Source organism: Protopterus annectens, chromosome 17.part0, assembly GCF_019279795.1.
Source record: "Protopterus annectens isolate FY-2018-M chromosome 17.part0, PAN1.0, whole genome shotgun sequence".
NCBI classification, from domain to species: domain Eukaryota; kingdom Metazoa; phylum Chordata; order Ceratodontiformes; family Protopteridae; genus Protopterus; species Protopterus annectens.
Window position 1 is genome coordinate 378,519,783 of NC_056751.1, and position 20,123 is coordinate 378,539,905.

Below are 20,123 nucleotides of genomic sequence, written 5' to 3' on the forward strand. Positions count from 1 at the left end.
AATAGGTGAAGTACAAAATTCCTTTAGTAACCATAACATGGAGTTATTTACAATCATATTTTTATGTGTTAAGGAGATTTTCATGAAGTGCATACTAATTAGCTCCCAATAATCTTTCCATTTTGACATATGACTGATCTATTAATAAAGTAATAACTTTTACAATAGAAGAGATAGTATATAAATTATAGTCTGGAAAAGAAATACCCCCTTGAGACCAGCTGTTAGTATGTTTCTTTAATGCAATCCTAGGTCTATTAGGTGCCCATAGGAAATTTAACATTAGTGTATTCAGTTTCTTGATAATTATTTTTGTAGGTGGAAGTATTATTGATTGCATTAAGTATAAAATATTGGGGAATATTATCATTTTAATAATTGTAAGTCTCTCCTCCATAGTAAAAAACATATTATTCCAGGTATTAAAAAGATTTTGTATATTAAGAAAACAGGTATTATAATTATTATATATAATAGATTTAATATCTTTAGATAGTATTATACCTAAATAAGTTATCTGACCTGAATTGGGTACATATTTAGTAAAATCACTAATGAGAATATTTTTCGTGTATATATAGGTAGTATTTTAGTTTTTCTTCATTGAATATTAAACCAGAAATACTTTTAAAATTCATCATTTTATCAAATAGAGACTGCATAGAAGAATTAGATCCTGCTGATGTAATTAGAACATCATCTGCAAAAGTTGAATTTTGGATGTTGTATTTTCATCTATTTCAAAACCCTCTATGTCAGTACTGTTTCTGATCAAATTAGCCCAAGGCTCCATTACTAAAGTGAATAATAGTGGAGAAAGTGGACATCCTTGTTTTGTACCTTTAAAATGGGTATTTTTGTGAAACATATGTTCCTACCTTAATATAAGCCAATGTTCCTTTGTATAAATGCTCAATTAGATTTACAAATGCATCTGAGAAGTTTGTGCACTTCAGTAAGGTAAACAGATAGTCCCAACTTACTGAATCAAATGCTGAACTTATATCAAGACTAATAAGTGTTAAATCTTTCTTTTTCCTATTTGCAAAATCAATTAATGTTAAAGTTCTTCTTATATTATCAAAAGTATTTCTGTTTACAATGAAGCCTGTCTGATCTATATCTATAAGGCCGGGATGATTGTCTTCAATCTATCAGCAAAAATACTCATAAACATTTTATAATCAACATTAAGTAATGAGATGGGCCGATATGAAGTACATCTAGTTGGATCTTTATTAGGTTTTAAAATTGGAAATAAATGTATATTGCCAAGATGGGGGTTATTAACTCAGTTTGGGCCAAAATAAAAACCTTATGTATTAATGAATATGTACTTTTAGAAAGGATTTTATATATCTCTGGTATATAATACCATCATTACCCGGTGCTTTGTTTGATTTAAGCTTATTTATTTGTGTAATAACCTCTGTATATGAAATACTTTTGTCCAATAGTTTAATCTGTTGTTTATTAAGCTTTTTATTCATGTTTGTGGTTATAAACTCCTTTATTTTATCTTTAGGTTCCATGTTAATGTTATTATGGTTAATTTTGTGAAAGTGATTTCTAAATTCATCTAGTATTTCTGGTATACTAGAAACATTCTTCTTTTTCCTTAGAGAAAAGATTTCTTTGATATGGTTTTGTTTATTCAACCTTTTTGTTTTATTTTTAAGTCAATGTAAGTATTTGGGGCTTATTGAATAAGACAAAAACTTGTATTTCTCTAAAGTTATTTTAACTTTATGAGTTAAAATGTCTTTGTATTTCTCATTTAGTTTGTGTATTTCTTCAATAACTTTCTTGTCCATAATGTTTTCTTTATTATTATGTTTATAAGAGTCTAATTTACTTTGAGTATCTAACAATTCCTTATCCCAAGATTTCCTTTTATTATTATACCATCTGATACTTTGTCCATATAGATATGATTTTAAGGCAACCCAAACATAGACAATGGAGACTTCAGGAGTATTATTTATGTCTAAAAAATGTTTTACTTCTGAAAGTATATATTCTTTATAGTCTTTTAGTTGAGTTAAGTATGCTGGTATCCTTTTGATCTGAACATTATGAGTATTTTTATCATGAATTCAAAAACAATTGAATTATGATCAGATATACGACATGAAATGATTTTGGAATTAATTAAATCTGTTACCATCTGGTTGGAAATAAAGACCCTATCTATTTTTGAATAAGTGTTGTATCTGTTAGAAAAAAAGGTGTATGGTAATGATTTTGAATCTATCTGATTATTAATATCATTCAAATGATAAGAATTAGCAAAATCATTTAAATGTTTTGCATTAGATGTAATTCTTCTTTTTCCTATAGTGGTAGTATCACTTTCATGTAGTATACAATTAAAGTCACCAGCTAAAATAATATCTCCTATAGAGAATGATATGATCTTATCAAGATGATGTTTCACTGTATTAATACCAATTCCAGGTATCCAATATACATTAATTAAAGTGTAAGTCTTCCCATTAATTTGTATTGTAACCATACAAAACATTCCTTTGTCATCCTGATAAGACTTAATGGTTTTAGGAATGGGCATACTTTTATTCCATAGCCACTCCTCTTTTTTTCTGAGTGTGCTCTGAACTAACCAATACTGTATATTTGTTTGTGGCTAGTTTATCAATATCTTTTTTCAAGAGATGGGTTTCTTGCAGGAAGACTAAGTTGGCCTTATGTAAATTAATGTATCTTATTAGGCTTGCCCTTTTACACGGATTATTCAATCCATTAATGTTTAAAGAAATTCCTTTTAAAGATGTCATTTGGCATTTTTAAAACTTAAGAATCGTATGATCAAAATAACAAATAACAACATAAGTAATGTTACATTTCCTCCTTTAGGTGTACCTTTAAATATAGCTGTATTTATTGAATCTCTTATGGGATTTTGTATAGGATTCAATTTTGTTTGTAGTGACAATGAGTGTACAAAATATATTGTGGATGTCAAAACTATATACATATAACAATGAACAAGTGAAAATAATGTAAGGATTAAACCTTGCATCCAGCCTGGAGTTAAAAACTCCAACTTAGAGTAGTATTTACCACTCAAGTTAATCCCCTACCCTAAGCAGCAGTACCTCAGCTACCACCTTATCAATTTAATACTGGTTATATTTAACTTAAATTAACAGCTTTCAATTCAATTATCTAGCAAGACAAGACTACACATTTGATAAAACAGCATCATATAAACTAAAATAAACTTTTTTTTTTAAAAACTATTCATACTACTATATACATCTATGTAATATAATACATTTGTATTCAAATAGCATTCAAATAATCTTGATATTAAGAACCAAGAGGAGAGAGAGAAATAAAAGACGTGAAAGAGGGAGAGAGAGTGAAAGAAAGAGAGAGAGAGAAAAAAAAAAGGGAAGGCATATTTACATATTAATTTATTCAAAGTATGTAAAAATAAGTTCTAACATTCATTTAAATCAAAAACTTTGGCTAATATGGTTCAGACATTACATATATTAAGATGCATCTATTTTCTGTCATGTAAATGCAGTCAACAGCTTCAAAAACCTTGAATTGCTTGTATATGAGCATTTTACTCATACTCATGATTGTCAATAGAATAAAATATTATATTTATAGAAATTGTTATAAATCATACTGCATAGTTATGCAAATTCTCAGAAACACTTACATTATTGTAAAAAAAAGCCATCTGTATTTTGTATGTCTATACTACTGCTTTAAAATATATCACATGACAATTTCTTCCAGAATAGAGTTATAAAGTTATTTATGCTTGTCAATCAGATGAATTAAATGAGTTATAGTAATGTATATGTTTGGAACATAAGTTTTTAACACAGATTAGTATGCAGCAGTCAAGTAGATTTTCAAAAACACTTGAATAAATGTTTCATTTTCTATGCCTTCTAAAATAAGACATTTACTTACTACAAGAAACTGCATCATTTAAAATCATTATAACTGACATATTTTATGAATTATAACATAGATATTTAAGTAATTATATAAAATAACTCACATTTAAATGTTAAAGAGTTCATTTTCCTTCACATAGTCGCATTTGCATCAGTTCTACTTCCTGGTAGAGTGTTCTTCCTGAATCTGCGATGTGTCAGTGTGATATCTGGGTCAAAGGTCAGATTGACTGCTTTCAGCTTCTCTGTGAGAATTCTGAGAGTTGAAGCTTTTGAAACAACTCGAGGACACTGTTCATGAGGTAGCCCACATCCCAGATTGTCTCCCTTAACATTTTGGCGGGAAACTTGTTAAAAACTAGTGACAAACATTCATTTAGCAGTGTAAATGCATCTAAACATGACAAAACCATGTATTTTACAGGTTATTACAGCCTCTATGTAAGTGAAATTAAGCCCAAAGTTATTAATAAGTAATAAAACTTAATATTTTTGTCCCAACTCAATTTTTATGCAAATCTTATTATTTACTGTGTCTATATGATCAAAAGCATTTCTATATATTAATATGAAAAAAAAAATAAAGATAAAGAATAAAGAAAAGAAAAAGAGAGTAGAAAATAAAAGAGTGTAAAGCAGAAATAAAAAAATGTAAGAGAAAGCTATAAGAAGTATATACAATGGAATATTACTTACTGTTTATATTAATAGAGTTAAAAATAAAACATATTTACTATTATTTAGTTCTAATTATTATTAGTTAAAGCATGACAGATTATTTACAAACAAGCATAAGCAGTATAATCAAGAAAGTATAATTAGGAAAAGCATTTGAAGAACATATAAACTTTTTACAAGGAATAAATATGTTATTATTCCATTTATCATATTTTCATTACTCTTCTCTCCCTGCCCTCCCCCACCCTTTACTCACTACATAATCTAAATAGAATGTCATTGTTTAAACAAAGAAAAGGAGAAAAAAAAGAAAAAAAAATGTATCAAATTACTGACCTTACTTCTCTTTTTCAGAAAGAGAAACAAATTGAATAATAGCTTGTTATTAGTTCCTCAGATATTTTGACTGGTTATGAAACAAAACATTTCTTTGCACACAGAGAATAACTTTGATTAAATCTTTTTCAGAATATTTGTGGCTTTCTGGAAATGCAGGAACTATATTTAAAAAGATTAATAATGAAATAAAATGATGAGAGAAAAAAAAGAAAAAAAAAAACATAAAACAAATCATTTGTTTTTTAGTCTCATCTTCCTCTCTGAAGTCTTCCACGAAGTTTCAGTTGCCAGTCTCTTTAATGAAGGACTAGCCCATTCCATTTCCTCTATTTTATCCAAAATCTTATTTTTTTTGATAAACAGTAAAGCATAGTCTAAGTCATCAAAAATTTTAGGACCATCAGGAAGGAAGATTTTTAGCTTGGCAGGAAACAGAAGGTATGTTTTAAACTGTGCTTTTTTAAGCTCCCTTATTAGTGGCAGAAAAACTTTCCTTTTAGCTATTACCAAGGAAGAATAGTCATTGTCAAAACGCACAGTTGTCTCATTAATCTTAACAGGAGCTTTAGCCCAAGCAGATTTAAGAACCATCTCTTTATCAAAAGATGATAGAAATCTAACTATAACTGATCTAGGATAGTTTTTGTTAGTTAGTATTAGCTATAGATCTATGTGCTCTTTCGATACCAAAAGAGAATGCTTCTAGTAAGTCTAAAGTTTTAATGAGCCATGTTGTTAAAAAAGAAGTAATATTGTTACCTTCAATATTTTCTGGCAGTCCAAAAATCCTAATGTTATTGCCTAGATCTATTTTCCAGGTCATCCAGCTTTGTTTGTAAATGTGTATTTTGTTTCAGCAGAAACTCAATGTTGATTTCCTCTTCTTGGATTCTATTTTCCATGTCATTCACAGCTTCTTCTATGCCCGTCATCTGGATCTTCTGTTGTTGCAGGTCTATATGTAACAAGTCTATTTGTTTTGTAGTTTTTTCTATGAAGGTATCAATTTTAGTATCCATTTTATCCATCTTAGCAGTAAGTTGCTGGATTATAGTTATCAGAGACTGAAGTTCTTTCTTGATGCTGGAGTCTTGAGAATTTGTCTTACTGGAACTCATTTCAGACTGATAAACTGACAGGAAAATTTCCAAAGTGATTTCTGACAGGAATATTGTTAAAATTTCCTTTCTTTTTTAGATATAGTTCAAGAACTATATAAAACAAACATATTTAGACAGAAAATTACTTCAAAAATTAATTTTTTAAGTAATTAATTCCTATCAGTGTAATGAAATTGGTGGAGCTGAAGAAATCTGCTGCTATCCTCACATATAAGCTTTTTGAATCACTTTTTTTTTTGCATAGTGGCTTTATTGATTTATTCAGTGCTGTGTGGATTTGTTTAGAATTTATGCTTTTATTTATTTATTTTTTCATGAATTCCACTTTATTACCTGGCAGGTTAATTCATCTATTTTCTGAGATTTAACTTAATTTTGTGACTTCAGAAAGAAATTCACAGTGTCAGCATCTTTTATTTGTTGCATAAAACAGATATGATCAGTCCTTTAAAAAATGTTTCAGTATTATATTGTGTATAATTAAAACAGCATCCATTCCCAAAACAAATTTTGAAAATCCTCTTATTCCCAGTTGTGTTCTATGTTCATCCACCTTTTTATATAAAAAATGATGAGAAGTAGATCACCTAGGCTGTTACACAGAAGGTTCACAACTTTTTATATTTGTCATACTTGTAACTTCCAGCACTTGTAAGTACTAGATATGTAGTGGCATCACCGAAGAAGGTAAGAACATTTTCCACATGTGCACTTTGCAGATATCCAGTGATGTGAAAGTAGAGGGTGGAAAGATGCTCCTACATGAGCACTTCTCTACAGAAATGCAGTGACATCACTGTGGTGGGTGGGACCATGTTTCCACATGAGCACTTCTGTGCAGATGGACAGTGACGGCACTGTGAAGAGTGGAAACATACTTCCAGTTAAACACTTCTCTACAGATATGCAATTATATCTCCATGGAGGGTAAAAGTGTGCTTCCTTATGAGCACTTCACAACTGATATGCAGTGACATCAGTATGTACTGTGGCAGCATGCTTCCACATGAGATCTACTCTATAGCTATTAACTGACATAACCTGGAGGTTGTGAGCATGCTTCCACACAAGCACTTCTCTGGAGATTTATATCTGCTTCATCTGCTCCCCCTAGAATACCAGTTTTCTATTTCTGCCCCTCATTTTCCAGATGTGGAGGAGCTGCCAGGCAGTGTAAACGCCAGAACCTTCCCTGCAACTGGGGAACTGACCGTCATCATCATTATCTGAGATGACGTCCTCCTGACACCTGAAATTCTTATCAAGCTTGTATTTACAGATGGCAACACAACCAACACACTATGAGGCCAGCTTCAAATCTAGGATATTTGATTTTTCATGAGAAGCATTTTCATTTGTGAGAGCTCTTGAATTAATATAAATGTTTTTTTTTTCTGTAACAGACTCTTATGCAGTATTAGACCAATCAAAGATTCCCATATTTCATCTCGTCTTTAAAAGCATTCACATAAACTTTCTAACACACCTACAAAGGTTGTATCATTTTTATCAGCTGAATTTTTTAATGTTGCCTTATCTGGTGGGTCTAATCATCATGTTTACCTCCTGATCATGGATATCTTCTGTTAACTCCAGTCTGTAAGTTACTGCACAGGTAATGTAGGCGACAGTCCTTCTTGCTTTATTTACTTCTGCATGAATGTATGTATGTGTTTTTATTTGAATCTCTTAACCAGGTGAATGTACTGGTCCAACGACCCTCTTCAGTCATGGCACAGGCCATTAGAGATATTTACAATATTACATAGGACAATAACTCAGAACGATGGAGTAGTACAGTTAATACTGAATTAACCTCCCAGTAACTTTGCACCTAGTAACCTCCTATATATTAACTTTGACTGACATTGATAGCAACGTAAAGTTTGTGAGCTAAATACGATGCATCATTTGACACCTGTCATATACATACAATCGATTTACAATTAATTTGACATATTTTTACATAAGTAAATATTTTAAATAACATAGTTTTACTGATTTTGACTTAATTAAGATGTGCACCAGTTAAGACACCTTTGAAGAAAAAAAATATATAAATTGCTAATGGGCACACCTAATTAAAAGTTTAATAAATGGAATAGTGAAAACCCCCAACCTTGAAACTTGTAAATGTCTTCGGAACCACACAGAATATAATATCCTAAATGATAAAAAATGTATTATACTAACCTTTAGAAGAACAATAAAAAAATCCAAAACTCTTTTGCTTTTCCATTAACTACCTACTAAAAAAAGGCCAAACTTGCAAAAACATTTACCATCCGGGCAGATAGTATCTGTCTATGCTGTTTTTATCTCCTCTCTTCTCAACAACTCCTTCCCATCCTCCCTTACAACCTCTTGCATAGGCCACTAACCACAAACATGCAATCTCCCTTCAACAAAGTTCCACATCTGTACTTGGCAAACACCTCCTTAAACTTAAAACTACAACCCTTGTTCCAGATGGATTACCAGCTGAATACCTAAAATGGGCAGCTGAAGCAACAGCATATCTAATATCAGGCTTACTAAACCGGTCTATCCAAGAATCATATGTTCCACTTTCTATGGAAAAAGTCCTGTGTCCTTCCATTACACAAAATATGTCTATACATACAACTCTGCTGAACCAACTAATTTCCACTCAGTTGCTGTCCTCTCTCTCCACTGTCCAAAATACTCTTAAAAGTACATTCAACACCAGCTCATCAGCTATATCATCCAAAATTCCCTTCTTTCCCTCATGCAACATGGCTTCTGCCCCTACCATAGTACCTCCACTAATCTAGTCAGTTTTTTGAACACTATAAACACCCAACCAAACTAGCACTGACTTAGTAGTGCCCTCTTGTTTGATCTGTCAAAAGCTTTTGATGTGATATCACACCACAGATTTCTGTCAAGACTAGCTGTCCTGGGTCTAAAAATTCATCCCTTAGCTGGTTCCATGGCTATCTCACCTCTTGGTCCCAAGATGTAAAATGGCAAAACCAATTTTTCTCCTTCCCTCTAGTATCCGTAGGTGTCCTCCAAGGATTTCTCCTTGGCCCTATCTTCTTTAATAGTGTCATTAATGACCTACATACAGCTAGAAAGCAAGCCTCTGTCATACCATACGCTGATGACTCCAAACTTATCTGTTCAGCACAATCCCTTGCAGTACTACAGGAATGTACCCAGGAAACCTCCTCAACTGAGGCATGGCTAACAGTTTCAACTACTTCTCAGTGCCACCAAAGCAAACGTAATACTTTTCACCCCAAAACAACTTACATCTCAAAAGCCTACCTTCACTATAACTGCTGCCAATTCTACAAATATTGAAATAGTTATACATACTTGTATATTGATCATGTCTAAATAACTAAATGTGTCTGTAATTTTTCTTTGTGGAGTTTTTCTCCCCAGGCCTCTGCTGAAAAAGGGCCTTTTTGGCTCAGTCAGACACCCTGGTTAACAAATGTAAAATAAAAAATAAATAAATACTAAACTACTGAGTGCATACTTAGACAAATGAAAATTTGATTACCACATCCTGTACACATTAAAGAAAGTTCACCAAAAGCCAGACTACCTTTATAAAATGAAAAAATAATTCCTTTCCTGACCATGCCATAAAAACTTCACCACTACTCATCTTCCACCAGCTCTCCTCTGTGCGGTCCCAATCCTTAACCTACAAGCTTCCCTAATGGACTTCTTATGGAACTAATCAATCAGGATGTAGGGAACCTCCAAACACTGAACCCATTTCAGTTTGGATTCATCAAGGGCAGGTCATGCTTGCTCAACCTGGTGGATATTTTGGAAAGGTCAGAAAAGAAATGGATGAAGACAAAACAGTACACAGTGCGTACCTGAACCTGGCCAAAGGTTTTTACCCAATTCCCTACTCAGGCATAGTAGAAAACCTTAATAAACTTGGAATAAGCTCCTGCATCACCCACTGGCTCACAGATGGTATGCAAGAAATCAAAATAGGGGAAGGTACCTCCAGAAAGAGACACTCACCAGTGGAGTCCCCCATGGTTCTTTGCTGAGACCACTGCTGTTTGGCATCTACTTTTCAGAAGTAAGTGCCATTACTAAATGGCTGTGGCTGACTTAAGTTTGTAGATGACTGCGATCTAGGAGCAGTAATAGAATCCCCAAATGTCTTAGCCATCCTGCAGGAATGTTTGTCACCCATTCACCAGTATGCGGACAGACACAGAGACATACACAAACACACACATACACAGAGAGATGCACACTGAGCCCCTACTCAAACACACTTATGGATATGTTCATCCATTCACCCTTGCACACAGGCACATGCGCACACACACACACACACACACACACACACACACACACACACACACACACCCTCAACACTACCTGTTCAATAAACTCCCTGGCACTTACCTCTGCTATGATCAGGTGAACATAAACTTTTCACTGTGTTGGTTAACACAGGCAGCTGAGGTAACTTATTTTGAATCACTTGGCTGTTTAGTACCTCATTGTAGGTATCTCCAGGTAGAGCATATAGCTGGTTACCATAGGCTGCTAACTTGGAATACCTCACTAGCATTTGCAGTAGGCCATGGAGATAGTCCACCATGGTGCTGTACCTCTTTTTGCAGCAGCACTGTGGTAGAGCTCTCTCTGAATCAGAAGTGGTTACAACGAGGTGTACACTATGGGTTACACCATGCAGTAACCTATCTGAATTCGGCCAATGGTATTAGTATAGCAGAGTAAGACAGCATACACATTATATATACATAGTCCCTTGTGCCATAAGTATCTGTTTAGATAAGAGCAAGAGAAAAAAGATTACATTAAGAATATTATAGTTGAAGCATGTAGCGTTTGACCATAGTTTAACTAAAGCTGGAGAAACAGATATACTTGTAGTCGTTCTGCAGATGTACCCGTGACATATTTTCTAAATAATGTAAGTGTGTTAATATTTAGCATTTTGGGTGACATTTTATCCCATTAAGCAGGTCCAATCTTAAAGAAAGCTTTTTCTGCAATAAAAGTTTGAAGGTGGGGGTGGCCAAGCAGTTTTATTGTATCTTGAGGTCTTGTGGTGCATTTTAATTGGAAAATACAGAGTTGGGTATTTTGATTGGGAAATGTTGAGTTTACTTCTGTGAGTGGGATTATATTTGACAGGTAATAATTTGAAAGTGATTGTGTTTAGAAGAAGTTGCGCCCTTGCTGTTACAGGTAGCCATGTTGCTTTTGATGTGATAATACAGTTGTATTTATGTGTCTTCTATAGGGATAATCTGAGATATAAAACAAATAGTTATATTTATTCATTTAATTTTTTGACCAAAGTTAATGACTTCAGGTCCTGTCTGCTGCTACAGTCCCAATCCCTACAAGTCCCCTCCTGGCTCTTCCCCAGTGTGACCTACCTGAACATGAAGTCCTCCCTTTCCATGCACAGGTGTCCACCAAACCCAGCAGACCTGCTCCGAGTTCTGGCCTCCACCAGTCCTCCAGTAGAAAGATGTCCAGTACAGTCTCTCCCCTCCAGGACAGGAATGCACATCATCCATTCAAAAGCTAACAAGTGCCCTATCCAGTACTTAAAGATGGATCACCTGGGTTGTAATTCAGCGCTTTATCCCTCGATATTATGAGGCTGGTGTATAAATGGTTATTTGTTGTAGTTTAAGCTTTATCAGTGTAATCCTATCCAGTAAATATTTATTTGCACGCAAACATTACTATGTAATGTTTGAAATGTATCATGGGGGTGGAAGGGTGGGACTAGAAGAATCCACATCACTGAAGAACATAAATTGAGTAATGTTAAGCATTTTAAAATACTTATTTTCTCATATGTGCCTTAAATGCAGTTTTGGCATTTTACCATTAGTACTTTTTCCCCACAACCCAAAGACATGCTGCAAGTGGATTGGGCACACTAAATTGGCCCTAGGTGTGTGTGTGCGCGCATGTGTATGACTTCTGTGGAAGGTTGGATGCCAGGCTGGTAACTCGACACTGTAAAACTCTCCTGCCAATCATTCTGCAGACCGTTGTTCTGCTGTGGCGATCCCTAACATGAAAAGCTGAAAGGAGAAGACTTTTTTTCTCCAGGTGGAAAAGTTGCTATGCATTATATGCACTGGGTATAGTGGCACAGTGTCATATGAGGGGTAAATATTTACAGGCTTTTTGTTTCAAGATTATATATTTCTCTACATCATCACAGAGTCACAGTAAGCAGTCTGAGGTTTAGGAGGGTGAATTATATTGTGTTATCACATGAGTTGTGTAACTCCATAGTGAGACAAGGAAGATTGGATTATAGGAAGAAATATAAGAGCGATTCAGTTACTCTTCATGAAATGCTTTTCCACTGTATAACTTGTACTTCCTTCCTGTGTTGTACATGTCTATTTTAGGATCCTAATTCATGGTTTCTTGCAATGGATGAAGCATGGCAATCATGATTTGGAAATTATTTTAGCATATACGTATTCTCTCTTGATGTCTTATCACACTTTGCCTTTTAATTTGCAAAGACCAGGTTAACAGTAATCAACTCAAGTAGATATTGACTGCAAATAGAACAGTTTGTGTTGTATATTTTTGTCTAATACATAATCAAACATTTGCAATTCTTCTTCAGTCTTTGCTTGACAGTTGTTGCTGTTTCATTCTGCCAAGAAATTATTTGTGTTTTCTTACAGATCTAATAGTTGTCGTAGCTTCTGTCATAGTGCTCTGTGTTGGCTCCAATGGCCAGGTCTTTGCAACATCTGCCATCAGGTAAGACTCAGTTTTTATTCAAACTGACTAGCTTTTGAATATTATTGGTTTAACGAGTAGTAATAGTAATGTTATATTTCTTTTCAAATGCAGCCACTAAACCTATTTGGCTTCTTACTAGACAAGACCATTCCAGTCTAGCTGCCAACTGTTTTTTTAAATATCTTTTTTATTTACATGCACTTTGTTGACTGGCTTAGTCCCACTAGGCTAATGGCCTTTGTTCGGGGGGAACCTCAGGTGGTATGCATACTAACTAGGGGAAATTTGGGTTGAGCAACAGGAGGACCGCCTCTACTCTTTGGAGCAAAGGACTCTCAAAGCACTATCTATAGCTGCTAGGTAGTACTGGAGGGCTGCTACTGCAATTCTGAATTCCAAGATGGAGGAGAGTGCAGCAGAGTAGGAGAAAACTTACTGAAGGGAATAAAATACTGCTACAGGGTTGGAAATTGGAGGACTGGAGACACAAGTGATGATTGATTTGATAAACCAGCCTTAGCCAAAGGAAGGAAAATTGAGATGAAGTGAGAGTATTACAGGAAGAAGAAACTGAGAGATTGGCAATAGGGACAACAGTTGGTAAAGGAAAAGCAATGGAGGTAATCTCATCAGGTGGAGTAGCCAGTTCTCAGGGTTTAACTCTACGGCTGGATTTATTGTTACAAGAAAGAAGTTGTTATGCAGATGCAATAAGGCAAGGTAGAATGGAAGAAGGAACTGATAGGGAAAAACATCCACAGTTTCTCAACAGCCACAGAGAAGATAACCAGTGGTGAAAATAAGTGTTGGCAGTACGAATAGGCATGACATTATGAATAATATTTGGCCACTAGCGTTTAGCATTAAAGACTTAAGATCATTAATTCATTTGGGAGCTGAAATGTTTTGTGAAGTGACATTTGAAAGCTTTAACTTGCTGGAAAAATGTATGACTGAGACTGAAAAAAGAAATACAGTATTAACATGGAAAGACTGTTTATTTCAAAGGGACGACAACAAAAAAGAAGATAAATGTGCAAATTAGAACTTCGGATATGAATGAGCATGCGTTAAAGCAGTTGTTTCCTTCACTATGTGGTAAAGTACATAAAGTTAAAAAAATGTGGTAAAATGTATGGAGTGGGGTTTGGGAAGTGTAGGTAACAATGGATGTTAAGAATGGGAAAATTCAAGATATTTCTAATAAAATAATTGTGAATGGTAAGAAAGGGTTTGTTAGGTACTGGGACTGTCCCCAAAGCATGTTATTTTTACTGGGGAATGAAAATCATGTAGTACAAGACTGTGACAAGCTAAGATATGGCCTATGTTTGGAGAGGGGACATACAACAAATAACTAAGCTTTTTTTGTAGAAAGTGTAAGGAATATGGCCATTTCTAGTCTGATTGTTCATATTAGAAAAGGAAAGAGTAAATGAAGAGGCAAGCTGAGAAGACACAGCAGAAAGTATGGTGAAAGGAACAGGCAGTTTGGGGGAAGAGGTTAGGAAAGAAAGCTTAAACAATGAAGAAGTAGTTAGAGAAGAAATAGTTCGAAGCGAGATTAATAACCAGGAAGAGATCAGATTTGCAATTTTAGAAAGTAAAGAGGAAGAAGAAGGATGAATGGAGACAGGAGAAGAGCAAGCACAAGACAGTGAAAAATCAGCTGGTGGGAGAATTAGAAGAAAAAGGAAAATAAAAATAAGTTCTGTAAGTAAAGCACATAAAAAAGGAAAAGGATGATTTAGGAATTTTAAGGTAGCTGTGAATAGCATTAGAAATGATGCAAGAGGTTCAGTGGTGGTGGAATGGTGTCAAAAAATTAAAAATACATATTTTTACTTGCTTGATACCAGATATAACAACCAGGAAAAAAAAAAGATAATGGTACATGGGGGTCAAATTGTTGGACTGGTAAGAAGAAAAGAGAGGAGTAAAACAGGAATGCCCAGTGAGTATGTGCTTATTTACATTAGTAATGAATGCAGTAGTACTGACAAGTATGTATGAAATGAGGGAGGCATGATGTGAGATGGAAGGAGATTTTTTATTACCAATATGTATGACATGCAGATTTAGTTCTAATAACAAAAAGAAGGGATGGATAAATGAGGTTGTGATAAGGATCCAAAAAGCTGTGAAAAGCTGGTCTGTAGTTAAACAAAATGAAGCATAAGGGGTTTGATGAGTTAAAAATAAGTGGAATATATTTTATAAGAAATGAAGCAAAGATTTTAGGACTGACACTTGAGTATGAAAGTGTAATAAGTAGAGACGGATATTGGAACAAATAAAATAGCTTAATGGAAACGTTTTTTATTTATTCTTTCAGAAAAAGACATCTATGCTGAATACTTACATCTTAGAAAAGTAGCAAATTTAGGGGGAAAATGGTGTGTATGTGTGTGTGTGTATATATATATATATATATATATATATATATATATATATATATATATATGTATATGTATATATATATATATATATATATATATATATATATATATATATATATATATATGTGCGGCTTAAAAGGTGGTAAAAGTTTTGAAATGATATGTTCTGGTCTCATTTTTTATATCACAAAAACCTGGCATTTCAACATGGGTGTGTAAACTTTTTATATCTGCTGTAATAAGAAATGGAAGAGGAATGGTGTGTTAGCTGAAATAAGAAGATGGTTGTGGAAGAAAGGGTGGAGGGATGTAGGCAAATATAAAAGAAAAAATGAAGTAGAACTCTCTACTTAATTTTTTTATGTTGATCATTTTTAAGTAAGTATGAATATAAAAGTGTGAGTAAATTGATTTAAAGTTTTTTTCTTATGGTATAAAATGAATGTAAATGTTAAAGCACTCTACTCTTTTGATAAGTGCTGTGGGATCTTGTATATCTACCTGAACTATCACCAACTCAGGCCTTTGCTTAACATGTCATCCAGAGGTATACACCATTGCTAAGGCAGTAAGTCTAAAATGACTTTAGCTGGATTATTACCCTTTACAGTGCATTGCCTCTGGTTATGTTTACATGCCAGCACACATACTAAATGTCTTGCTTGGCAGTACCTTAACACCTTAACACTATACCTCATTATCTTCTTTACTGAAGCCATGTATTCTGGATGCTACCCCCTCCCATTATCATTTGCACTAACTACTACAGGAAGTCCTTTCCTCATCTAATGTCCTCCTCTCCCATTGTGTTAACATTTTCTATTTGTATGCTTCCTTCCCTATCACTTATCTCACCCTTGCTTTTACTGCATGTGAGAGATGTCTCATATAAAGAGCCCATTCCACCCATTATCCCTTTGTCTTTCAAAATCTGTTATTTTTTCCTCAATTTACAGAGCATGTTTTTTTCTTTTTCTGTTTCAACTACCAGTCTATAATACTTGACTTGCCTTGTCCTATTGGCACCACTAAGAACAATTCCTCTTTAGTAGTTTCATTTCAATTGCACTTCCTTTTCACGGGGCCCATTTTGCATCTCAGGTTCAGCTCTTCTTCTATCAGTCTTTCTGGATCAACCTTCGGCCTACTTTGTGGTTTCTGAATGTTGGACACTGCTTTTTTTTTGCAAGTAATGACCTATACCTACCTGTATTTTTTTCTCATTCTTCCTACATCATCAGGTTTTCCTCTCACCTCCACTTTCACTCCATCCCATGATGCATCTCCATGTCATTCTTCCTACGTCATCAGGTTTTCCTCTCACCTCCACTTTCACTCCATCCCATGATGCATCTCCATGTCATTCTTCCTCTTATTATCTTTTGTGACTTGCATTATATCGTGTGCTGTTCATCTGTTCTCCACCCACTGTCTCTCCGACCCTTTTTCCTGTGTTACCTAAAATTCTGAGTTTGTCACCTTGCAGTAAGACGCTGTCCAGTTCGATTCTCAGCTAGTGTCTTCTGCGTGGAGACATGCATGAATGGGTGTACCTTCGTTGAAGGTTGTGCATCAGGGCTGGTAACTCGGCATGTAAAAATCAACTACCAATCATTAGCGGACCGGAGTTCCGCTGTGGCGACCCCTAACCGGGAAAAGCCGAAAGACACAATAACCTAAAATTCTGAGTTTTCACAGAACTGGTGTATGGCCTGACAACACTGTTTTACAAATGTCTATCTGTGCAAATGACCTGTATGACTGCTACCTCTCTTACAAATGTATTTGACCTGTTTAGCTGCATTTTCCTGACCTTGAGAAGGTGCAATGTTTTTCTCTGTGCCTGTCCCTCAACATATCTATTAGTTTCCTTTCCATCCCTTCTTTTATGAGAGAGCTGCTTCCAAGTAACTCATCTTGCTCTGAATCTAAAGTAACATAGAAATTGCCATCTCTGGCTTCCACCTTCAGGTTACCTTGCATTTCCCTCCCATACTCCAAAAGAATCACCCAGTTAATCCTTTCCTGTTTTCATTTGCTGCAAAGATATTTTTAATCTGTACTCATCTCTCTTCCGTTCAGGACAGCTCATGACCCTACAAGAAAAAGAAAAATAATCTTGTTCCACACAGCAGTGAAAATCAATATGTCTTTTACTGTAGTAGGAAAGCACTTTTTCGGAATAACATCCGCTTCATCAGACCAACAAAGATAGAATAGCAGTTACATTTTTAAACACTAAAACATCCAATCAAAAATCAGATAAAATGTGCATCATAGCTAAAAGCCATGTGATAAAATACATCTGTAGAATATATAGATCATTAAAAATTTGAATAAAACAGACTAAATGAACAATATGTACTTAAAACTGGTAAATACAATAGTAAAAAATAATAAAAGATGGTCTATTGAAACATATATGATAAAATATTAAAAGAGAGATCAATGCTTTAATGGCCATGCTTTAAGGAAGGGTTTCAGGGAAACTCTGTTGTTTAAACCAGGAGGTTTATCAGCTTGAAAGCGCAAAATCCATTTCTGTTCACTAGATTCTGTTCTATTATTTGTCACCTCCTCTCTTGGTACTATGCAGAATCTCTAGTACCATAAAGCTAAATTTATGTTCTTTACCCTCTTTAGCTACATGTAGTGATAGTGCGCTGGTTTCTTTAACATTCCTGATATCCCTAAGGTGTTCAAGCATTCTATCCTTAAACACCCTTTTCGTGTTCCCTATGTAAAATGAGAAGCAGGTAGTACAATAGCAAAAACAGACATTTTTTGTTCGACAATCTGCATAAAAAGCAGTATCTATCTTAAAACCCAAAGTGGGATGTGTGAAACGATTACCAATATGTATATGTGTACAAGCCATACAATTTATACATATATGTACCAAGTCTATCAGGTATTATAGTTGATTTAGTATTAAAGGATCGATAACAGAGCTGACTCTTAAGTGATCTATTATTATTAAAAGCAAAATCTGGCTGTGTGCCAATGACCCCATTCAACTCCTGTACAGTAGACAGAATATCACAGCTCTTTTTAATAATATCACATGCTACATGCACATTACTGGCAAAGTTCAGTGGCATCCTTAGTTTATTCCCAGAGGTATCAGTGGAAGCATCACTTGAGAAAGTATTGTCAATATTATCCCTGTTGTTAATACTAGTGGGGAGGTGGGAAAAGTATGGCTGGCACTTACCTGATCTATGCCGCCATCCTTCTGCTATTTGAGAATCAATAAGTTTATTACTATAGCCTCTTTCTAAACATTCTTGTTTAAGTGTTTGTAATGCAACAATGAGTATCATCATCATTAAAAAGTCTCATAGTTCGAAATATCTGTCCTTTCAACATATTGAATTTTGTATGATTCGGATGCATACTGCCATAGTGTAGAACATTATTCTTTCTAACAGTTTTCTTATACAAAGTAGTAGACACAGTGGATAAATTATTTTTAGTAACTTTAACATCCAAAAACTCTACTTTATCAGAATATTCATAGGTAAATCTCAAAAAAGTATTCAACTGATTTAAGTATAAAAGAAACTCTTGTAGCTGCTGCTCTGAGCCATGTTACAACAAAAAAAAAATGTCATCCACAAAACGTTTATACCATTTGATGTTAACCTGGTATTTATTATTCGAAAGTACATGTTTAGCTTCCCAATTAGCTAGGGATAGGTTGGCATAGCTATTAGCACAAGCTGTGCCCATAGCTGCGCCAAATTTTTGTGCATAATAAACATCATTAAAAGTAAACACATTGTTTTCTAGGATGATTTCCAAAAGTGTGCAAATAAGTGTCACCTTAGTATCAGGGGTGTTTCTCTCACACAGTAATTCTCTGACATTTTCAATTCCCCATTTATTGGGTATAACAGTGAACAATGATTCAATATCCAGAGTTACAAATAAACATTGTCCTAAGATAATTTCATTTTGTTTAGATAGCTCATTTAAAAAACTCTTGGTATCCTTTAAAGCAGTGCTACAATTAGCCAAGGCAGCATGCAAAGTCTTTTCTACAAAAATAGAAAGTGGCTCAGTTACCCAACCTTGGCCTGAAACTGTAGGGCGCATAGGTGGAGTTAAGAGTTTCTTATGTGTTTTGGGTAGACCATATATCAAAGGGACTGTTGGATGTTCTACCTTGAAATACTCAAACAGTTGCTCAGATATCATGCCTGTTATTAATAAATCAAAGATCAAAAACTATACTTTTTCTATGACACTACTGAGTATATGCATAGGTAAAATGGCATACATATCAACGTCACTGAGATGACTTAACATAGATTCTATATATTTGTTCTTGCCGATAACAACAATACCACCTCCTTTATCAGCTGGACGTATTTCTATACTATTTAGTTCTTTCAGTTCAACTAGAGCTTGCAACTCTGCAGCTGATAAATTACTAAAATTAATAGTTGCTTATCTAGAGATTTCTCTCTAAGTTGTTTTTCACAAAGGTCAATGAACAGATCTATAGTAGAATTACTAGGTGGTATGTAAGTGCTGGGCTTTCTAAATATACAATCAGCATTACTAGAATTACCAAACATAGCTTTAAGTGTAAGAGTTCTGCCAAAAAGGTGTAGGTCTTTAATTACCTCTGTTATGTCCATTCTTTGAGCCGGAACAAAGGTTAAACAGCTCATGACCCTGTCTGCAGGGCTACTGCACCAACTCCCTCCACCCTCAGTGAAAAGAAGAAAATCCCCAAATAAATACTTCATTCAAAAAGTACAACAAAAATAATTTTTATATTACTTTTTCTAGCTGTGCTTGGTGCATGCTACTGTGCCTGTGTGGAGTTCTAATGCTGTGCAAAAGCCATCCCCCCCAAAAAAAGTCAA

At 34.4% G+C, this 20,123-nt stretch overlaps 1 protein-coding gene across 1 annotated transcript in view; it reads left to right on the top strand.

Moving 5' to 3' along the window:
• KCNQ1 (potassium voltage-gated channel subfamily Q member 1) overlaps window positions 1–20,123 on the top strand; it is a 2,495,454-nt gene that overhangs the window by 1,120,014 nt on the left and 1,355,317 nt on the right. Inside the window, exon 5 of the mRNA XM_044059185.1 lies at window positions 12,787–12,865. Coding sequence (XP_043915120.1) covers window positions 12,787–12,865 — 79 coding nt within the window. The remainder of the gene's footprint in view (window positions 1–12,786; window positions 12,866–20,123) is intronic.